General features: G+C 42.8%; 1 protein-coding gene across 2 annotated transcripts in view; it reads left to right on the top strand.

Annotated features, from left to right (window-relative positions):
• The window catches only part of NPR3 (natriuretic peptide receptor 3), a 146,648-nt gene that overhangs the window by 85,787 nt on the left and 38,154 nt on the right, over positions 1-22,707 (top strand). For both annotated transcript variants that reach the window (XM_040338068.1, XM_040338059.1), the window contains exon 4: positions 18,669-18,804. In XM_040338068.1, the coding sequence (XP_040194002.1) occupies positions 18,669-18,804 (136 nt within the window). The remainder of the gene's footprint in view (positions 1-18,668; positions 18,805-22,707) is intronic.

The raw sequence follows: 22,707 nt of genomic DNA, 5'->3' as shown, positions 1-22,707 counted from the left end.
GGGTTCACCCTAAAAACACATTTTTAACATTAGAGCCAGCATAGTAAGTACAATTACTTTTGGAAGGTCATTTTTTTTTTCTCTGTACATACCTTTATATCCTGATTTTGTCCAGGGCTTCCACGTTCTGATGACTCCGGGACTGGGCGTTCCTCTCCCAGCCTCAGGGTTCTGATGACTGTGGGACTGGGCGTTCCTATCCTTCTGTTCGATAATTGACAGCTTGTGAAACAGGTGACCTGTCGCACAACGCGCGTCACCAGATTCCCGGAGATAGCCGAGCTGCGAGTCGGCACTATACGGCGCCTGCGCCCGCCGTGTAGAGCTGACTGTAGCTCGGCTATTTCCGGAAATCTGTTGACGCACGTTGTGCGACAGGGGACCTGTTTAACAAGAAATTAATCATCGAACAGAAGGATAGGAACGCCCAGTCCCGCAGTCATCGGAACCCTGAGGCTGGGATAGGAACGCCCAGTCCCGGAGTCATCAGAACGCGGAAGCCCTGGACAAAATCAGGATATAAAGGTATGTACAGAGAAAAAAAAATGACCTCCCGAAAATAAATGTCCTTAGTATCATTAGTATTCTAGATCTAATTTAAAAAATTTTTTTTTTTTGGGTGAACCCCCGCTTTAAGGTCTGGAGACTGGCTAGGTCACTCCATGACCTTAAAGCGGGAGTTCACCCGAATTTTTTTTTTAACATTAGATTGAGGCTCATTTTGTCTAGGGGAATCGGGTAGTTTTTTTTCAAATCTAAGCAGTACTTACCATTTTAGAGAGCGATCTTCTCCGCCGCTTCCGGGTATGGTCTTCGGGACTGGGCGTTCCTATTTGATTGACAGTCTTCCGACAGGCTTCCGACGGTCGCATACATCGCGTCACGAGTAGCCGAAAGAAGCCGAACGTCGGTGCGGCTCTATACGGCGCCTGCACACCGACGTTCGGCTACTTTCGGAAAATCGTGACGCGATGTATGCGACCATCGGAAGCCTGTCGGAAGACTGTCAATCAAATAGGGAATCAGGAAGTGAAGCCTTGCGGCTTCCTGGTTCCCTACTGCGCATGCGCAACTCGTGCTGCGTGATCCCACTGGTCCCTGCTGTCAGAAGACAGCAGGGGGGCAGAGAAGGTTCCGGAAGTGGTGTAGATGCCCGCGGGTGGCTCGGGTATCTATGGCTGGAATTGGGACCAAAATACCTGTATTAGGCAGGTATCTACTCCCCCCTGAAAGGTGCCAAATGTGACACCGGAGGGGGGGGGGGAATCTGAAAAGCGGAAGTTCAATTTTTGGGTGGAACTCCGCTTTAATTACAACTGAGAAAAATCAGGTTTCTGCCAGACAAAGCTGTGCTAAGGGGCAGAGCTGTGTAAATCTCAGAAATGTAGAGACAAAACTTCAAGTTGGCAGGTGAGATAGTTCCCTTATTTGTATTTCATCTGTGTATTTGGATGTTTGCCTGGAGTTCAGCTTTAATTTCCTCCTTTTTTTTCTTTTTTTGCACCACTAAAGTACAGTGTACCAGGAACATTAACAAGGAATATTCTGTAAAGTAAGAGAACCAGTGAAATGTTAGCAGCTTCATTTCATTGAGGACTAGCAGGCAGGATAAATGACAGACTGGCTTTGTATTTACCCTGTCAGCTACAGAATGGAGTTTTTTTACCCCTCAGCCAGGGAATAATTTGTCCAGATGAATAGAGCCATTCATTAGTTAGAGTGCTTCACTAATTGTGTTTGAAAGTCTAAAAGCAAACCACAAGCAGACGAGAGAAACTAATGCCATAGCAACTCTGTAGTGATAAAAATTATTCCAGTCAGTGAAAGGCAAATTAGTAAAGTTCAGGGAAGGCTCGCTGACCCGAGTTTGTGGGGTAGTACAATGAGAAATGTTAACTTTAGACAAGATTTCCAATATCTTACCAGTTCTCTCATCGATGGTCTGACATTTAACCACTTAAGACTCGGACCATTATGCAGGTTAAGGACCTTGCCCCTTTTTGCAATTCGGCACTGCGTCGCTTTAACTGACAATTGCGCAGTCGTGCGACGTGGCTCCCAAACAAAATTGGCGTCCTTTTTTTCCCACAAATAGAGCTTTCTTTTGGTGGTAATTGATCACCTCTGCGGTTTTTATTTTTTGCGCTATAAACAAAAATAGAGCGACAATTTTGAAAACAATTTAATATTTTTTACTTTTTGATATAATAAATACACCCTAAAAATATATAAAAAAACATATTTTTTCCTCAGTTTAGGTCGATACGTATTCTTCTACATATTTTTGGTAAAAAAATTGCAATAAGCGTTTATCAATTGGTTTGCGCAACATTTATAGCGTTTACAAAATAGGGGATAGTTTATTGCATTTTTATAAAAAAAAAAAATGTACTACTAATGGCGGCGCTTAGTGATTTTTTTTATGGCGGACACGTCGGACAATTTTGACACATTTTTGGGACCATTGTCATTTTCACAGCAAAAGGTACTATAAAAAAGCACTGTTGCAGTTTAGAGTTAACCACTAGGGGGCACTGTAGGGGTTAAGTGTAACCTCATATGTGTTTCTAACTGTAGGGGGCGGGGCTGGACGTGTGACGTCATTGATTGTTTTTCCCTATATCAGGAAACAGATGATCAATGACACTGCCACAGTGAAGAACAGAGGAGGTGTGTTTACACAAGCCTCTCCCCGTTCTTCAGCTCCTGTGACCAATCGCGGGACACCGGCAGCGATCGGGTCCTGCGGGCGCGGTCACGGAGCTTAGGACTGGGTCGCGAGCGCCCGCTGGCAGCACGCTCGTGACCCCACGGCTGGGCTTAAAGAGACATGTACAGGTACGTGATTGTGCACAGCCATGCCATTCTGCCGAAGTATATAGGCGTGAAGGGGTCCTTAAGTGGTTAAAGTGGAACTTAAGTAAAAAAAAAACAACACCCTCTAGCCCACATAGGTAGGTAGGTCAACACACCCAAAACTACAATCCAAAACCCCAGCCTTACCTTCAGTCTTGCACAGTTGTACATGCTCCTCTCCTGTATTGTAATTGCTTACTCAACACAGCATCATATGCAGGCATTGGGGTTGATTTACTAAAGGCAAATCCACTTTGCACTATAAGTGCACTTGGAAGTGCAGTCGCTGTAGATCTGAGGGGTAGATCTGAAATGAGGGGAGGCTCTGCTGATTTTATCATCCAATCATCTGCAAGCTAAAATACTGTTTTTTATTTTCCTTGCATGTCCCCCTCAGATCTACAGCGACTGAACAACCAAGTGCACTTTCAAGTAGATTTGCCTTTAGTAAATAACCCCCATTACCTAGAGGGGCCACAAACACTGTCGGACCTTGTCGTTTTTCCATTCACAGAACATTGTGAATAGATGACGCAGCCGGGTGGGCGGAGACACACACAGCCATCTCTTTTTTAGATTGTGACAGCTAGCCAAGGGAGAAGATCCCCCACTAGCTGTCAGAATGGGGGAGTGAGGGCGGGTGCATATGTTACATGTTACACCCTGAATATGGGTGTAACATGTTACATAAGGTGAACTTATCCTTTAAGCTCTTGTTAACCATGTAATACAAAAAAAAGAGGGTGGACTTTAATGCCCACACACTGCACATATGCGTCCATCCATGGTGGCCAAGGCATCTGTACTAAGAGGACGCAGCACAGTGATCAAGCTATCACTAATGGTTCCTGGTCTTTGGTTATGATTAGGATCTGTTGGGACAGTCACAGTTATCACATTACCAAGTAATCTGTCCCATCTCCTGGTGTAAAGACCCAGTTAAAAGGCTGCCAGAAGGGGGCAGGGAGGGGTAAAAATATACAATAGCCCTAAAATAATTACCTTAGCTGCAGACACCACCACTCCTCAATCCTAGAACAGCTGATCATCGGATCAAAGAACTAGTCATTTCATCCTGTGATACACCACTACTCAAGGGGAGGATTACTTAGCCTTAATGTTCATCCTCCTCCTTCAATACAGATCATGTGATCAAATGCCTATACTCTGGAGCAGCAGTTTTAGCCCTGAAGGTGGGTATTTCAAGTCTTCTGCAGAGCTGGGGTTGGGCAGAGTACCAGAGGGATGTTTAGAATTTATTTTGTGAACCTATTAGGGTGACTGTTATCTGTCCCAAGGTTCATGCATGTTGCTAAGTTTGACAACTAGTGCTGGAAGTTGCCATTGCCTAAATCGTTAAGGCGCCCATGAATCAGTAAATTATTAGGCAGAGCCGGTCATGATGTTGAGCCTAGTAATGCTGGCAATTAGTGTTCACTTAGGCTACCCCAAAGCTGTCAAGTTTGGCTACCAACTGATTCTGCTGTAGATTGGTCTGTATGCAGTTGAGAATGGCTCATTGGCACTTTGAGGTTCCAACACCCTAAACAGCCAAGTGCTGGGTATCCAACACCCTAAACAGCCAGGTGCTGGGTATCCAAAACCCTAATCAGCCAAGTGCTGGGTATCCAACACCCTAAACAGTCACGTGTCGGGGATCCAACACCCTAAGGTGCTGGGTATCCAACACCCTAAACAGCCAAGTGTCTGGTATCTAACACCCTAATCAGCCAGGTGCTGGGTATCCAACACCCTAATCAGCCAAGTGCTGGGTATCCAACACCCTAAACAGCCAAGTGTCAGGGATCCAACACCCTAATCAGCCAAGTGCTGGGTATCCAACACCCTAAACAGCCAAGTGCCGGGGATCTAACACCCTAAACAGCCAGGTGCTGGGTATCCAACACCCTAAACATCCAAGTGACGAGGATCTAACCCCCCTAAACAGCCAGGTGCTGGGTATCCAACACCCTAAACAGCCAAGTGTCAGGGATCCAACACCCTAATCAGCCAGGTGCTGGGTATCCAACACCCTAAACAACCAAGTGTCAGGGATCCAACATCCTAATCAGCCAGGTGCTGGGTATCCAACACCCTAAACAGACACAAATAAATAATTTATCCCTTTAAATTTTTAGTCTATAATTCAGTTATGACTTGACACCTGGGTTTGTACGCTCCTACTGCCTCCCTCTTCATGGAGGTCCAGTTATCCTACTGTATGCTGTAATGTAAAAAAAAAAAAAAAAAAAAACAACCACTCCAAAATCAGCACGCGTTACATTGGCAAACAGGGGAGCCAATCAGTGGTCCACTGGCCACCTACGATCATTCCCACAGTGACAGAATGGGGATCTGCCTGTGTAAACAAGGCAAATCTCTGTCCTGACCAGGGAGATCACACAGATCCTGTCTTTCTGCTAAGCAGGAAGATGGATCTGTCTGTTTCCCCAATCACACAGTCCCCCATACAGTTTGAAAACACAAACAGGGAACACATTTAACCCCTTGATCGCCCCTGATGTTAACCCCTTCCCTGCCAGTGTCATTAGTACAATAAGAGTGCATATTTTTAGCACTGATCACTGTAATAATGTCACTAGTTCCTAAAAAAGTGTCAAAAATGTCAGTTAGGTGTCTGATCTGTCCGCTGCAATGTTGCAGTCCTGCTTTCAATCACTGATCGCCGACATTACTAGTTAAAGCGGTGTTTCACCCTGACAAACAACTTTATAGCATCTCATTGAGCATAGTAGCGTGAGCTACAGTATGCCTTTATATTTTTTTTGGCGCCGTACTCACTGTGTAATCTCGTAGTAAAATTTCAGACTCCCCGCGGGGAATGGGCGTTCCTATTCAGAGGGCTCGTGATTGACAGCCGGCTATGGCGCGTCACGCTTCACGGAAATAGCCGGAGTAGGTCTCGGCTCTTCCCAGCGCTATACGGCGCCTGTGCACAGACATCGGAGCTGACTGCGCAGGCGCCGTGAAGAGCAAACAACTATTTCGGCTATTTCCGTGAAGCGTGACGCGCCATAGCCGGCCGTCAATCACGAGCCCTCTAAATAGGAACGCCCATTCCCCGGAAACTTTCGTAGGCAATTACACAGTGAGTACGGCGCCAAAAAAATATATAAAGGCATACTGTAGCTCACGCTACTATGCTGAATGAGGTACTAGAAAAAAAATAAAAATTTTAGGGAGAACCCCCGCTTTAACTAGCCTATCCCCTATTTTGTAGACGTGATAACTTTTGCGCAAACCATTCAGTATACGCTTATTGGGATTTTTTATAGCAGAAAGTAAAAAAAATTGATTTGTTTTCAAAATTGTGGGTCTTTTTTTGTTTAGAGCGCAAAAAATTAAAACCGCGGAGGTGATCAAATACCACCAAAAGAAAGTTATATTGTGGGGAAAAAAGGACATCAATTTTGTTTGTGTACAGCGTCGCACACCTGCGCAATTGTCAGTTAAAACGACGCAGTGCCGCGTCGCAAAAAAATGGCCTGGCTGTGAAATGGGTAAATCCTTCCGGGGCTGAAGTGGTTAATGGTACAACAGGTGAGCGGTGCTGAGAAATCAGGTGCAGAGATCTATTTGCTTTAGCCCCCCCACCCAAAATGGTGACTACAGTGCGAGTTGTGCAGATTTTCCTTTTATGTGGAAAGACTAATAACCTGATGCTCTCTATAACAACCTTTGTCTCCCATGTGTCAGGAAAACTTGCTTCTGACATGTGAATAAACAATAAAGTCTTTCTTGTACTTTTATAGCAAAAATATAATCATTAGAAGCACTCGAGGAAGGCTGCATTTAATTACATCCATCCTACAGAGAAAAGCTCAGGGTCAATTGAAACCAAACCAGTAGTGATTATCATTATGTGATCACAACGTGCAATCAAACAAAACAACCAAGTAGGATGAGAGGAGAACAGCTTGGGATGGTTAGGCTCCTTTATTCTAGAAGGCTTATCTTTTCTTATTCTATTCTTCTCTGCTGCCTTCTCGGTCATTTTCTTTCATGTGTAAGCTAACGTCATTTGATTTCTTGCATATGCTGTTGCCTTTCAATGTAAATTTTCTTTAAAGAGAGCCCCAAACGAAATGATAACCAGTCATTAGACTGCAATAAACGAGGTTTAAAATCTACAAATATTCTGTAATAGGGGGTCAATTATTTCCGATTTCCTTGCAAATGAACTGTCAGTAGAGCAGGGAGGTTCTGATCATTTGTAAATAAGCATCTTTTATACAAATTTGGCTTCATGTACACGGGACGTTGTTCAACCTCTCCTGAATGATTTAACTTGACAGCTAGAAACCAGCATCTAAAATCGGCTGTTTAGTCGCATTTACATGCTGCGTTTAGCCGCGTTTGCGTCTAGAAGCGCTTGAAAAAAAAATGAAAGCGCTGCTAAACGCGAGTTACTGCGTTTTGGCCACGTTTGGCGCTTGAAATGCCTCTAAACTCAGCTTCTGAATGCATTTTTTGGGGTTCCAGAAAATGCCTCTAAACTCAACTGCCTAGAAATTACTGTAAACGACCCTGTGTACATGTACTGATAAGATAACATAGAGGAGAGTTTAGAAGCAGTTGGAAAAAAATGCCCAACTGCTTCTAATGCCCCATACACACGAGCGTTTTTCCCTTCGGAAAAAATCAGATGATAGCTTTTGGCCGGGAATCCCGACCGCGTGTATGCTCCATCAGACTTTTTTTAACAGAAAAACTGCCGGGAAAAAAAAAGAGAGCAGGATCTCTTTTTCTCTTTTTTCCCCCCTCAGGAAAAATCCTATAGGGAAAACCGTTCGTCTGTATGCATTTTCAACGTGCAAAAAAAAAACACGCATACTTGGAAACAAATCGATGCATGATCAGCAGCATAGAACTTAAATTTTCTTGGCTTATCGTAGTCTTTTACGTCACTGCGTTCTTGGCAGTCAAAAGTTCACCAAACTTTTATGTGACCGTGTGTATGCAAGGCTTGAGAGGAATTCCTTCGGAAAAACATAGTTTTTTTTCCCCCACGGGAAAACCGCTCGTGTGTACGGAGCATTAGGCTTTATGTACACAGGACATCTTTACAACCTCTCTGGAAATATTTACCTTGACAGATGGTAACCCACATTTAGAAGGTCCGTTTTGCTGCGTTTACATACTGTGTTTAGCGTCATTTTGCCGCATTTAGCTGCGTTTGCGTTTAGAAGTGTTTAAAAAAAATACATAAAAATATTTCACATATGTACAAGTCACTAAGGGTTTGCAATTTATAAATATACATAGATAATTGACCAGCACGTAGTAGTACAAAATATTCATAAATATGCATGGATGGATAAGCGGTACATAGGTAATAGCTGGTGTTCATACATAAACATAGGTGGATACAACGCACATTACAATACCCAGTGGGCAAGATAATACTGCTCCATAGAATAAAATCGTAGAAATAATATAATAATTTACAATATGGTCTAGATGGAACTGCAGGTGTGTATACTAAAGCGTGGCAGCATCCTAGTGCTCGACACATTTAGTGGGCAAAGCCACTTAATCAGGAGAAAATGTGCCCAACAATCTGTAGAAAAATATAAATATCAAGAAAATCTAATAATAATTATAATATCAAAAAGGTATTGGGAAGAGGATAGTCCCAGTCCTAAATGCTCACATAGGGCTAGGGTATAGGAGCATGTGGTGCTGTAGTATAGAGACTGCTGGAATTGCTTGTCCCGGGAGCTGAGGGATATGGACCCATGTGTGGGTAGGACGTATGTACAAGGTCCCCAGGAATAACTGAAAATCTCCATGTAGTATTGAGCAATATTAACAACATTTATGAAATGATGCAAATGTCTATTATAGTGAAATAATATAATTGGAAGATTTCTCCTCTATTACTTTTCTGGGGAAAACTCACAATGTGGGATTTCCTTTTACTTTTACTTTATAGCGATAAACAGGACAAATAGAGAGGGTGAATCTCTGTAACAGGGGTCAGTAATAAAAACCTGACAGGTGTTCTATTCCCTCTCCACTCTATCCAAAGCAAAAAAAAGTTTTGCCTCTAGGTATAATGTAAGCTTGCTTCCAGAAAGTCACACCCCTTGCTATAGACTTAGAGCTTGTACATTGTTAGAGAGCAGGGTTTTGGTGAAAGTGCATGTTTGCCCCTAAGAATGAGTATTTCTCCAGGAAAATATCTTGTTCGGGATTTAAGTATCTATCTTTGGAAAAATGGTTAGTCATAGATGAGCAGCTCTCTCTGGAAGAATGACCAACCATGGAAGGGCAGCTGTCTTTAGAAGGCCACTTTGTCATTGATGGGCAACTATCTCAGACAACTGCTATTCATGGACGGGCAACTCTTTCCCTGGGAGAATGGCTAGCTGTCTTTAGCAAAATGGCTGTTCGAGGATGGAAATTGGTTAGTTATTGATGTAAAGCTCTCTCTAGATAAATGGCTAGTTATGGATGGGAGGTTGTGTTTGGTAAAATGTAGGGTTGTCCCGATACCACTTTTTTAGGACCGAGTACAAGTACCGATACTTTTTTTCAAGTAGTCGCCGATACCGAATACCGATACTTTTTTTAAATGTGTCCCCAAATGCAGCCATGTCCCCCCCATATGCAGCCATGTCCCTCTAGCCATGTCCCTCACATATGCAGCCATGTCCCTCTAGCCATGTCCCTCACATATGCAGCCATGTCCCTCTAGCCATGTCCCTCACATATGCAGCCATGTCCCTCTAGCCATGTCCCTCACATATGCAGCAATGTCCCTCTAGCCATGTCCCTCACATATGCAGCAATGTCCCTCTAGCCATGTCCCTCACATATGCAGCCATGTCCCTCTAGCCATGTGCAATGTCCCTCTAGCCATGTCCCTCGATGCTGCGGCGCGATGCGGAGGCAGCGGCGGGGGGGGAGGGGGGGGAAGTATTCTATTTAGGTATCGGGGGTATTTGCGCGAGTACGAGTACTCCCGCAAATACTCGGTATCGGTCCCGATACCGATACTGGTATCGGTATCTGGACAACCCTAGTAAAATGGCTTGTCATTGATGGGCAGCTATCTCCAGAAAAATAGCTAGTCATGGATGGACAGCTATCTTAAAAAAAATGGCTAGCCATGAATGGACACCTATCTCCATAAAATCGAAAAGTAATCAGGGATGGGTAGCTTTCTTAGGAAACCAGCTAGTCTTGGATCCAGAAAAACTAGATGTTGACTAAAGATCTGTCAGAAATCATGAATCAGACTGAGACAGAAGTACAGTTAAATCACACTTCTTTAATAATAATAATAAAAAGATAAACAGAGTAAGCATAGTCAAAACATAGCCAGAGTTCAGGAACCGGATCGGATAGTCAGCCAAGCCAAAGTCAGAGAGCCAGAGCTAAAGGTAGTAGGACAATAAGCAGGATCAGGAGCCAGTAGGGACGTCAGCCAAGCAAGTCTTCAACAGGAACGCAGAAGGTAGTCTCTGTGATGTTGACCAAGGCGAAGGCAGAGATAATCTGAGGTGGAAGGCTTAAGTAGGCAGGACTGACGAGCAGGATCATCAACAGGGGAGTCACTGTGGAGAGATGGGAGCTGGCAATTAGCTGACAGCTGAGCGGCCAGTTTAGAGACGAAGGGGCTGAGCCCAGCCCTGACGAGATCTAAAGAATGATAAACAAGGAGAACGCTGCCATCTTTATACAATGTGGTGCATCCTGGCACATATTGTGCAAATTGTCTTAAGAGAAGAGCATGGATTATGATATTGAAAACACTCTCCCTCACCCTATAGGTTAGCTATAAGATCCTTGCATTGCTGTGGCATGTGGGATCCAGGATTTAGGAAATTTCATTCAAAGAAGATAGCTTCTTTAAATGACTTTAGAATGTCTGTCCACTCAAACCTGGTGTTCCATTTTTGGTAGATGCATTTAAATTACCGTGACTATTATTTGGGGGTCCAACTCGTAACACACAAAATTGGGTGATAACACAAAAACTTTCAGGTGGACAGGGACAGAGTCGAAAAACATCAGAAAAACTCTTTGTAGTAATATCTAAAACATATGCCTGTAAGAAGGTAAGGGCTGATTTGGCTCACCAGGCTTCATGTCTAGCAAAATGATCACTTTTGGATGGGCCGACCCCTTAAAAATCTAATGAGAGGGAGGTTAATTATGCTTGCAATGCATTGAATTATCTGTTTATTCTGCCAAAACAATCTCTGAAAGTGTCATGAATATTTAGTTGTACTTCATCTATTGTCATATTATCATCACCATGTATTGAGCCCGTTCACTAGAGCCTGGAGCACGTCATACAGGATGGCCCAGCAGCAAGGAAGACCATACGATCCATGCACATATCTCATGGGGGAAATGACAGTGGAACCAGCTGTTTTATGGAGACAAATGTTATCTCTTAGTGAAGGAACGTGCTGCAACATCTCAACTGACTATGTGGGAGATGCAGTTTCTTTGTAAGCTCCTAAGTAAATATCTTACTGTGTACGTGATAGACTCTAGAGCTGTTGCAGTTGTTGTCATTGGCCAAGTTAATTAGTCATTAGGCCAGACAAGACAGTGCTGTACAATGCGAATAATAATTACATTACATTTTTTAGCTTTCTTTTTTTACTTGCATAAGCTTTTTGCAAAACAGCAATCTGTACTAGTACAATCATTTTGTTTATTACAAAATCAGCAACAGTTTGAAGGCCCGTACACACGATCAGAAAATCATACAAAAAACACTGCTTTCGAAGCGATCGTACGATCGTTAGTACACAGCTATCGTCCATAATTATCCAAAGGGACAAACACAACTTTTTTCTCTTGTATGATACCAAATCGTACGATTTTCATTTAACCACTTCACGATTTTCTTCCTCAGTTTAAGCCAATATGTATTCTTCTACATATTTTTGGTAAACAAAATTGCAATAAGCGTATATTGATTGGTTTACGCAAAAGTTATAGCATCTACAAAATAGGGGATAGTTGTATGGCATTTTTATTATATATCTTTTTTTCTGGTAATGGCGGTGATCTGTGATTTTTATCAGGAGTGCAATATTATGGCGTACACTTTCGACACTATTTTGGGACCATTGTAATTTATACAGCGAACAGTGCTATAAATCTGAAAATTGTAGGGGTAAAAAAATAATACTAATAAAACTACCATAAATCTATCCCCTATTTTGTAGGCGCTATAACTTTTGCACAAACCAATGAATATACGCTTATTGTGATTTTTTTTTTACCAAAAATTTGTAGAGGAATACATATCGGCCTAAACTGAGAAAAAAATTTGCTTCTTTTAAAAAAAAATTGGAGATATTTATTATAGCAAAAAGTACAAAATATTAAGTTTTTGTTTAAAATAGTCGCTCTTTTTTTGTTTATAGCGCAAAGAATAAAAACCGCAGAGGTGATCAAATACCACCAAAAGAATGTGGGGAAAAAAGGACATCAATTTTGTTTGGGTACAACGTCGCACAACCTCGCAATTGTCAGTTAAAGTGACACAGTGCCGTATCGCAGAAAATGGCCCGGTCATTGGGCAGTCAAATCTTCCGGGGCTGAAGTGGTTAAAATACAAACTATCTTTATCTGAGTACAGGGTTCCGGTATAGATCATAAGCAGTGTATTATGTGTGTAGTTTTAGCACCAAAATCTGTTGCAATTTGTCTTTCCCATCCAGACAGAACTTCTGCCCCTTTTACCAAATAAAGACATGTCCAAGCAAAAATTATTACCCATTATGCAGCGGCATCGGGTTAATGAACAACTTTAAAAGCCCGTGGGAAAAAATGTGAAGTGTAGTATGTACGAGTCTGTTCACAATAACCAGACCACATTTCTTGAGTAACGGCCTGCTTCTGCCCACAGCAATAATAAACAGTGAACATTCGCGCACACTGACACTTTTTATTGCTAACTTGCATGGGCTTAGAATAACCTTCGAGCTATTCCTTCCCAATATCAGCTGCAAGTATGTTTCTGCATCTGGTGCTCAATTCTCTTTCATTGCATCACAATCCTTTTCTTTTCAATAGAAATGTTAGTCTTGTTACAATATTTGAGATACTGTATATGCAGTATGTGATTTGTATGATGTGTATTATCTTACTGAGTGATAGGCCTCGTACACACGACCGAGAATCTCGTCGTAAATGAAACGTCGTTTTCCTCAACGAGTTTCTTGTCAGGCTTGTCGAGAATCTTGTCAAGCTTTCTTTGCGTACACACTGTCAAGACAAAATCTCATCGTTCTCAAACGCGGTGACGTACAACACGTACAACGGCACTAAAAAGGGGAAGTTCCATTGAACTGTCGCCACCCTTGGGGCTGTTTTTGCTAATCTCGTGTTACCGTGTGTTAAGTAAAAGTTTGGTGAGAGATGATTCGCGCTTTTCAGTCTGTTACAGCGTGACAAATGTGCTATCTCCATTACGAACGCTACTTTTACGGAAGGTGCGATCCCGACTTTATTCTGAGCATGCGCGGGTTTCTAAGCATACACATGAACGTGTTTCTCGTTGTAAACCAGCCCAACGAGAAACACGACGAGAAAATTGAGACTCCCGACGAGAAAAAAGAGAACATACACACGACTGTTTTCCTTGGCAAAAAAGCTCTGCCACCAAGTTTCTTGATGGATTTTGTCGAGGAAAACGGTCGTGTGTACGAGGCCTTAGTTTAAAAACCTTGTTTTGTAATAATTTGGGGGCAGCCATGTCTGAGCATTTTATATGTAAGTCCTCATTCACAGGAGCGTTTGTTACCCCAAAACGTTATACTCCTGATATGTGCCTGCTGTACCATATACTTGTATGAGAAAGCATCCTGATCAAAGTCATCGCTAGGGGGTGGCTATTGAGTCTCTAGGGCAGGGGTCAGCACCCGGCCCACCACCGCTGAATGTGGTCACCCAGCCCACCACCGCTGAATGTGGTCACCCGGCCTGCGGACATTTTCACCGCTGTCCTCTTAGTTGGACAGCGGTGAGCGGGCAGTATCGTAGGGCTGGATGGGGGCGGGAACCGCGGGTGTTAACTTTTTTTCATTAAACAGCAGGTGATTGATTGCCGGGCAATCCTACCAACCAATCACCAGCCTGTTAATGTGAAAAGTTAACTTCAGTAGTTCCCACCCCCATCCAGCCCTGTGATGCCAATCTCAGCTGCTCTGCTTGGTGTACACTTGTGTAAGGTAAGAGAGTTCTACCTACAGTGTGTGTTTCTGTAATGAGGTGCAGGGAACAGAGGACTCTATGGTGGGGTGCAGGGGACACAGGACATATACAGTTACATGTGTATGTCCACCCAACCGTATGATTTTCGTTACTTTGCTGCTATAGACTCTAGCCTCAGATCTTTTGTAGACCTAGCAACACCCCTGATCCTGATCTCTTTTTATTGCTTCCCTTGTGTGAAATCCCTGGTGTTCCTGCCAGTCCTTCTTCTTTCCTATTAAAAACTGACCACACTAAGCAGGAGAACACACTGTGGTCAGTTCTCTAGCTGTACTGGAAACACAGTCTGCTCTCCTCCAATAATCAGACTTGCCCTGACACGCCCCTGCTGCACAGCCATCCACTGGGGAGCTCAATGTGCTGCTCGTTCTCCTCCCCCCGCTATTATGCAGCTGAGAATAGAGGGAATACAACAAAAGAGGAAAAAAGGTATTTATAATGTATTTTTATATCTATACTAAAATATTTTTTCTTTCATTTCTATTTTAAACTGAATGGGATTGTTTTACAAGGTGATCGTTTACAATCACTTTAACCACTTACCGCAAACCGCCGTAGCTGTATGTTGGTACTTTGATGCTAAATACCGTTATTATGGCAGCAGCTAGCACTAAACGTAATTTGCCCACCCCATTAGTTTATTTAGGTCTTGTTGTAAGGCTCCCACATCTTGCTGTGTAGTTATTGCCCTGCTTAGCTTTGTATCATTTGCAAATACTGAGATTGAGCTAGCGTATTTATCCAATTTTCTATATCATTTATAAATACTGTAGGATTGGGGGATCTGACTCCAGCGGTAGGTGCGTTTTCCAGTGAGTACGCCAGTCCAGAACTGAGTTTTTAAGGGCCTGGTAGCCCACTTTTATTTAAAAACACAAAAGTTCACAAAGACATTAGCAGCCCTTGCAGGGGGGTTCCACCATTCCTGTATCTTGCAAACTCAACAGCCGCACACAGCGTCTGATTCGCACACAGCGACTTGTCCGCACACAGCGACTTGTCCGCACACAGCGTTTGAGCTTCTTGGATGCACACAGCATCACCAGCCGACATCTGCCTCCTGCAGATATGCATGCTCTAGCTGCAACCCATGCAGCCTCTCTCTCCTCTCAGAGAGATGGGAGCTCACCTGGCTCCCAGGAACAGACTTCCTGTCTGTGGGGTGGGGCCCTGAGTCCATGTCAGATCAGAACTAAATAGCTGAACACACAGCTGTCCAATTAGTGTGTCTTTTTCTCCAGAATTTGGCGTAAACCAGCAATTTCTCACACAGCACAGGGTCCCACCCTTACAATACATTTAACCAAATTGGTCCCAGGACAGATCCCGGGGGGGGGGGGGGGCATTGATCACTCCGGACCATTCTGAGTACTTTTTATCACCACCCTTTGGACCCGCTCCTGTAGTCAGTTTTCAATTCAGGAACATATCCTTTGGTCCATGCCAACAGACCTCATTAAACGTACAGTAAATTTTTATGGGGAACTGTATCAAATGCCTTTGCAAAATCCAGATACACCACATCCACAGACCTACCTTTATCTAGAGCTGAACATTAATATTCTCTTTATATCATTAGAATGGTCTTTTTTCAGTGTCCTCTTGTTCCTCTCTGTTTAGGATTTGACATGTTGCTTATTCTCCTATCAATGGATTATTTTAAATATCTTTAGACTATGGAAGCATTCCCATAGCAGAGCTCGGCAGCCAACACAGAGTAGATAGGTTTGTTAGGGTTTTGGTCTGGGGATGGTATTTTGAACAGCATCCAGAATCAGCAGTGGTGGAGTGGGAGCAATGATAAAACAAACATGTCTCAGAATGAGATAACAGGATTTTTTTACCCAACCCAAACTGCAAATTTCTGGACTGACCACTGTTACATTACCATTGCTTAATGTTACATTCAGTATATGTAGAATACATTACGAAGATAAAGATTACACTTTAGGTTGAAGCTTGAAGCTGCACACAAGTTGCGTTTTCAGGTGGGAACACTTGGTTTGACCTTTCATAGGTACAGGGTGATTCAGAAAATAAAGATTCTAACTGTATGGGGTATAGCCAGTGTGGAAGTAGGATAAATGGTAGGATAAACATCTGATTATTTCAGCATTTTGCCTGAGTCAATTTAAAAGCAAATATCTTAGGTACAGCACAGGTCACAGGCTGGGTAGTCATAGACTTTCAGGTCATTGGACACTAGCAAAGCTTTTAGACATGACCCCTAGGATCTCAATGAGACCTTTGTTTTTTTTAGTAGTGTCCCATAGGTCAATGTTTCTCAATCCCAGTCCTCAAGTACCCCCAACAAGTCATGTTTTCAGGATTTTCCTAAAAACATGACCTGTTTTGGGGTATTTGAGGACTGGACTTGATAAACATTGCTGTAGGTGGTATACTTCTCCTCCTTCTATGCCTAATTAATTCTTATTTACTTGGAATTTTTCAATCAACTCCTCAATCATCACCCTCTTCTTATACTACTACAAGAGAAGCAGTGCATCCAGACCTGTACAACCTCAGTAAAACCTTGGGAACTGTACCCAGAGGACCCCACACTATGTGGACAGCCTGTAATATTGCTTTGGGAACTGGACCCTGTTTAGACCCTCACCACGGCATTTAGTGCAATGTGTGTAGTAAGCCACAGGGGGCTTTAAAGATCCAGGGTCGTTGTCCATTCCTGTGGTTCCCAAACACCCGAAGACCCCTCTGGGGTATGCCCACTGTGACGGGGGAATCCTGGAAATATACAGGGATCAGCAATGTTGAACAGTAAGACAGGTTTGTCCTGTTATTGGACTGTTACTGTAGCCCCTTTGCAAGTATGAGACATAAGATCTCCACCATTTGCAGCACACTTATTAATATTGTATTAGTTTTTATTATTAAAATCAGGAAACCGGGAATTGTGTTTGGTTTTATTAACTTACTGTTTAAAACTTTCAAACTTGGTGGTAAAATGTTTACCATTTAGAGCTTAGTCTCAGATGGATGATCAGGTATCACATCACACCACATGTTGTACTATTAACCTCCCTGGCGGTATGATAATTTCAGATTTTAGGTGCTGAAAGCGGTACCATTATTTTGCAAGGAAATTTGGTGTTCTACATTGTAGGCCTGTAATCCTTACGAATAACTCACTTAAATGTGTCCAAACAAGAGTCTAGTAGGCATCCCGGGTATGAAAAAGTTTTAAAAACAAAATCATAAATTATAATATAATAAATATTTATAAATAATTATAACAAATAATAATATAATTATAATAAAAATTATTCAATAATGTAATCAACTCAAAATCACTGAAATTTGCTCAGTCGCTGTCATTACTTTTATTTTTTTATGACGAATTTCCCCACAAATCGCTATCGCTCAATTCTGCAAGTGATTATAATTTATTATCGCTGTTTTCTAGCTGCTCTAAAACCACTTTTGACATAAAGGGACACTTTTGATTGCTATGGACAATCTACAGTTTGCAGGCAGAAAGAACAGTTACTTAATTTGTGGGGATTATCTCTCACTTTTGTTTGGCAATGGGGCAGGAAATAAAGGTACCGTATTTTCCGGCGTATAAGACAACTTTTTATTTTTCGGCGTATAAGACGACTTTTTGCCCCTAAAATCATGCCCCAAAAGTCGGGGGTCGTCTTATACGTCGGGTACCTGTCTGTCAGACGGCGGCCATCCATTATTCAAAGCCGCGCCTCCTCCTCAGACTGTTCCGTGATAGGCGGAACACTAATTTTCCCAGCAGAGCCTCTGTTCAGTGTTCCGCCTATCACGGATGCCTTCTCATCCTCGGCCTCGGACGAGAGGACATCCGTGATAGGCGGAACACTGAACAGAGGCTCTGCTGGGAAAAAGCCTGAGGAGGAGGCGCGGCTTTTGAATAATGGACGCCCACAGCCTGAGAAACTCTGCAAACAGGAGAAGGTAGGCAGATCGTCGAGGCTGGCATACTGGCACAGTGAGGCAGGCATACTGGCACAGTGAGGCAGGCATACTGGCACAGTGAGGCAGGCATAATGGCACAGTGAGGCAGGCATACTGGCACAGTGAGGCAGGCATACTGGCACATTGAGGCATGTATAATGGCACATTGAGGCATGTATAATGGCACAGTGAGGCATGTATAATGGCACAGTGAGGCATGTATAATGGCACAGTGAGGGGTCGTCTTATACAGTGAGTATATCCCAAAACCAGCATTTTAGCTGGAAAATTAGGGGGTCGTCTTATACGCCCAGTCGTCTTATACGCCGGCAAATACGGTAAATGTGACACAGATGACGAAAATATACTGATAGGTTATAACTCTCCCTTACTCTATCCAAAATGTAAAAAAAAAAAAAAAAAAGAGTTTTGCCTATAGTTCTACTTTAATACTTTAATACTCATAATACTTCATAGTGCATGATTCAGTTTATGAACCACGTATGAAGGTGTGTTGTTTTTTCACTTTTTGCATTGAATGTGTGCCATGTGTTAATCAGCTCAGTATACACTTTACATCTTACCTTTTTCTATTTCAGGTCAATATGTTTGTGGAAGGATTCCATGATGCTATTATCCTATATGCTTTAGCATTACATGAACTATTGAAGAGTGGTTTCAGTAAAAAAGATGGAGATAAACTGGTTCATCGGATGTGGAACAGAACATATGAAGGTACAGTTATGCCAGTGTCTTTGTAGTAAGTACTGTGATTTTCTTTTGTTAAAGACTACCATTACTGTGAATTCTGTGCCTGAAATAGGGAACAGAGGACTAGTCACAATTATTGCCTGTGGTCTCCCTGCAGCTATCCTTTTCCCATTACTGCCTACACCTAGTTACATGCCTCTGTGTGGAGACAGACGTCATGTTTTCAAGTATTTTCTTCCTCGTATCAGAGTTGGAAAATTGGTGACTGTTGATCTGATGACTGGTGGGAGAATCAGAGCTTTTTTTCTCAGAAAATAGGTGCAGGAACTCAACCACGACCCCGTTCAGATTTCAAAAACAGTAGAAGGGTCTTAAAGGGGCATTAAATACCAGGATTGTATTACATACAGTGTGCAGAGTTCAGGGGGGTTACACACAGAGTGCAGAGCTGTCACTTATAAACACAGAAACCAGACTTCTGTGTTTACAAGTGATTGTGGTGAGCAGGCACCAAAGGGTCTGAGCTAGAGGTGGTGGAACTGAGTTCCCCCAAGTTCCCCCTGAAAAAAAGCCCTGGGGAGAATCTTTAAGAAACAAGAAAAGAAGTAGAAAAAGCACAGATCTACATGCGTAATAAACCAGAAACATTGAGATGCTTGTCTGTAAGTCCTCTGGTGCAGCTTCTCTCCAGCAAGAGGAACAGAAACAACCACTTAGTGACATCACTAAATCTCATAAGACTAGGAGTCCTCGTTAACCTGTAGGCATTCTCTACTGACCACTCAAGGTTATGTCAGTGGAGAGGGTAGAAAAAAGGAGAATGAGGCGGGAGGGTGATGCTGACCTATTGATGGGAAACGTGGCAGTCATGATAGATTATTTAACCATTTTGATGATGTCAGAAACCATGAATCAGACCGAGACAGAAGTACAGTTAAATAACACTTGTTTAATAAGAATAATAAAAAGGTAAACAGAGTAAGCATAGTCAAAACATAGCCAAAGTTCAGGAACCGTATCAGATAGTCAGCCAAGCCAAATGTCAGAGAGCCTTGGATAAACGTAGTAGAACAGCAAGCTGGATCTGGAGAAAGAAGGAACGTCAGCCAAGCAAGTCTTCAACCGGAATGCAGGAGATAGTCTCTGTGATGTTGACCAAGCGAAGGCAGAGATCAACTGAGCTGGACGGCTTAAGTAGGCAGGACTGACGAGCAGGATCATCAACAGGTGAGTCACTGTGGAGAGATATTAGCTGGCAATTAGCCGACAGCTAAGCGGCCAGCTTAGAGAAGGAAGGGCTGAGCCCAGCCCTGACAGATTACTAAATAACCTCCATAACTAACATAACCAAAACCTGGAAAGGTAACTATCAAATAATGTCTGTAGGTACCCAAATAAAGGAGAATTTTAAAGTCCACCCTTGCAGCGGCCCCCCATGGCATGGCCGAAAGTAAAATCTGGATCAGCCTTGGGTTGTCCATTTAGGAGTTTAACCTTCTCAGCTGTTATTACTATGTTCTGGAGGATATCCCTAGTGTAACATTTGTGTGAGTTTTAGAAGGCTTTACCCAGACTAGTTCTAGGTGAAGAACCCCCATTCGCTTACTCTTAAGTCTTGCTGAGGCATACCAGCTACAGTTTATGTACCCTCTGCAGTATATAAGGAAAAGTGGATGGGGTTCTGGGAGTTTATTTGCCATGCATTAAACCTGGCACACTTATGAAATGGTGTTAGAAATGTGTGCACTGTCTTTGATTGCCATGAAAGGGCTGTGCAGAAGTAGATATTAATAAATGCATTTTTTTTTCAAGACGATAATATGGATTAACATGTTTCAAATGCAAAACTTTTTTTTTTTTTGGAGCATGGAAGGAATAGGCCCTCTGCCAGTTTTTTATTGCTGTCTTCATCCCATTGAGAAGGTTTCCCTCTCTTATTCCTAGTTTTTTTTTCTGGTGATTATTGTCTCTGGGACAGAAACTTAGGGGAAATCCAAAACTTTAGAGTTTCAGTAGAACAAGAGGCGAGAGGAAATCTTCTAATGGGAACATCTGTTCCTGTGACAACTGTCTAAGAGGGAAATCCTCTCACTATGGGAAATTTCCTTTCCGGCACAAGAGATGAAGGGAAATCTTCATAAGGATACTCAGAGTACAAAAAATCTCTTCCCTGCCCTGTCAAAAAAGTGTAAAAAAAAAAACGATATATGCACATTACCAGTAATATTGGTCATTATGCCTGGCTAAGCCATACCCAGCCACTTGCTGCTCCAAAATTAAGGCATATAAACACATGGAAAGGAAAGATAGGCTTCCTACAGTGTAGTGTATTACAAAAGAAACATCCTGTGTTTCTTCTTTACTCTTTCCTGCAGACTGGTAAATCAAAGCAGTTAGTTGTACCTTATATTTAGTGCAGTCCCCAGGGTGAGATACAGTGCAATCTGTGTCTTTGAAGAATTATAATGCTTTTTTTTAAAGCATTGAATTTTTGCCATCTATTCGTGTTATCTGGGCTTTTTTAAGTTGTAGAAGTATGTGAGCTAGAAGTTTACACATCTGAAGGGGTACATGGGGTGTTAAATTTGATATGTGCAGCAGTGGCAGCTGGTGGTATATTTTTTTTGGGGGGGGGGGGGCGGCGGAAAACAATGCACCCACAGTCACCCCCCCACTGCTAACCCCCCCCCCCCACAGTCAGGTCACCCACATCTCACCCCTCCCCCGGACAGTGTTGGTTGCCAGCACCGCACTTATCCCATCTAGGTCGCTGCCAGTGCTTTCTCCGGGTGGTTGCTTCCCCTGCGTCTCCTCCTCTGCATCACAGCGGCTTCCGCTGTGCGTCTCCTCCCTCCTTCTAGGTGGTCAATAGGATCGCTTCTCCTTTCAGCCAATCGGCTAACGGGTCACAGGACCTGCTTCCAGATTGTCCGGGATCTACGGTGATAAAAAGGGTTAAATGTGTGCCTAATCAGTGCTTGTGTACACTAGGGGGTTGATTTACTAAAGGAAAATAGACTGTGCACTTTGCAGTTGCACTCTGGAAGTGCAGATACGCCAGAGCTTAGTAAATGAACAGAAGTTCTGTTAACTTCCATCATCCAATCATGAATGCTGTTTTTTTTCCTTGCACGTGATTGATTATGTATTCCAAACAAAGCTTTACCTTATTTACTAAGCTATGGAGCAACTGCACTTTGCAAATTGCACAGTCTATTTACCTTTAGTAAATCAACCCCAGTGTGTGCTGTTTTTACTAAGAGATATGATGGATTTTCTTTCCCTCCATTGCAGGGAAAGGACATCCATCAGAGCTCTGTCTCGTTTACATAGGCAGAGCTTGGTTCTTTGTCTCTTCTCGCCGATCAGCAGGTGACGGCAGACATTTATTGGCCGGCACCCACTGATCGGCTTGTGCTGTGTCTAATCACAGCCCCGCTACTGCGCTTGGGAGTGCACGCGCAACCCCTTCCGGGATGTGCTGGATCACGTGCTAGGTATGTGATTCAGCGCAGGAGAGCCACCTTGCCACCCTACATCTAAGTGATGCGGTCGGCAAGCGGTTTATAAAATAACAAGCAACAATTTGTTCCTGTATTTATGTCAGCAGAAATGCTATTGTGAACAGTTTGAAAAAGCCAAGACTAATGTAATCGGCTTCCAGATTGATCACAGTGGCTAATTACGCTGCTGTATTCTGTACAACATTAGGCCTAGTAGACAGACTCTGTACTGTGTACAGAAACACACGTCTGATAAGTGAGAATTTGTCAATGCATGAATTTTACACCGAGATAGAAGATAGATGCCAAGTACAAAAATTGGGAAGAAACATTCTTATACTCCTTTATACAGTAAACGGAACATTACACCAAGCACTGGCTTTTCTTTAATCTGCTCATCGACCATATCGTTTTTTTCCCCTTT

The sequence above is a fragment of the Rana temporaria genome, chromosome 1 (genome assembly GCF_905171775.1).
Source record: "Rana temporaria chromosome 1, aRanTem1.1, whole genome shotgun sequence".
Taxonomy (NCBI): domain Eukaryota; kingdom Metazoa; phylum Chordata; class Amphibia; order Anura; family Ranidae; genus Rana; species Rana temporaria.
Note: the sequence above shows the minus strand (reverse complement) of the source record. Positions and strands in the feature narration are given on the sequence as shown.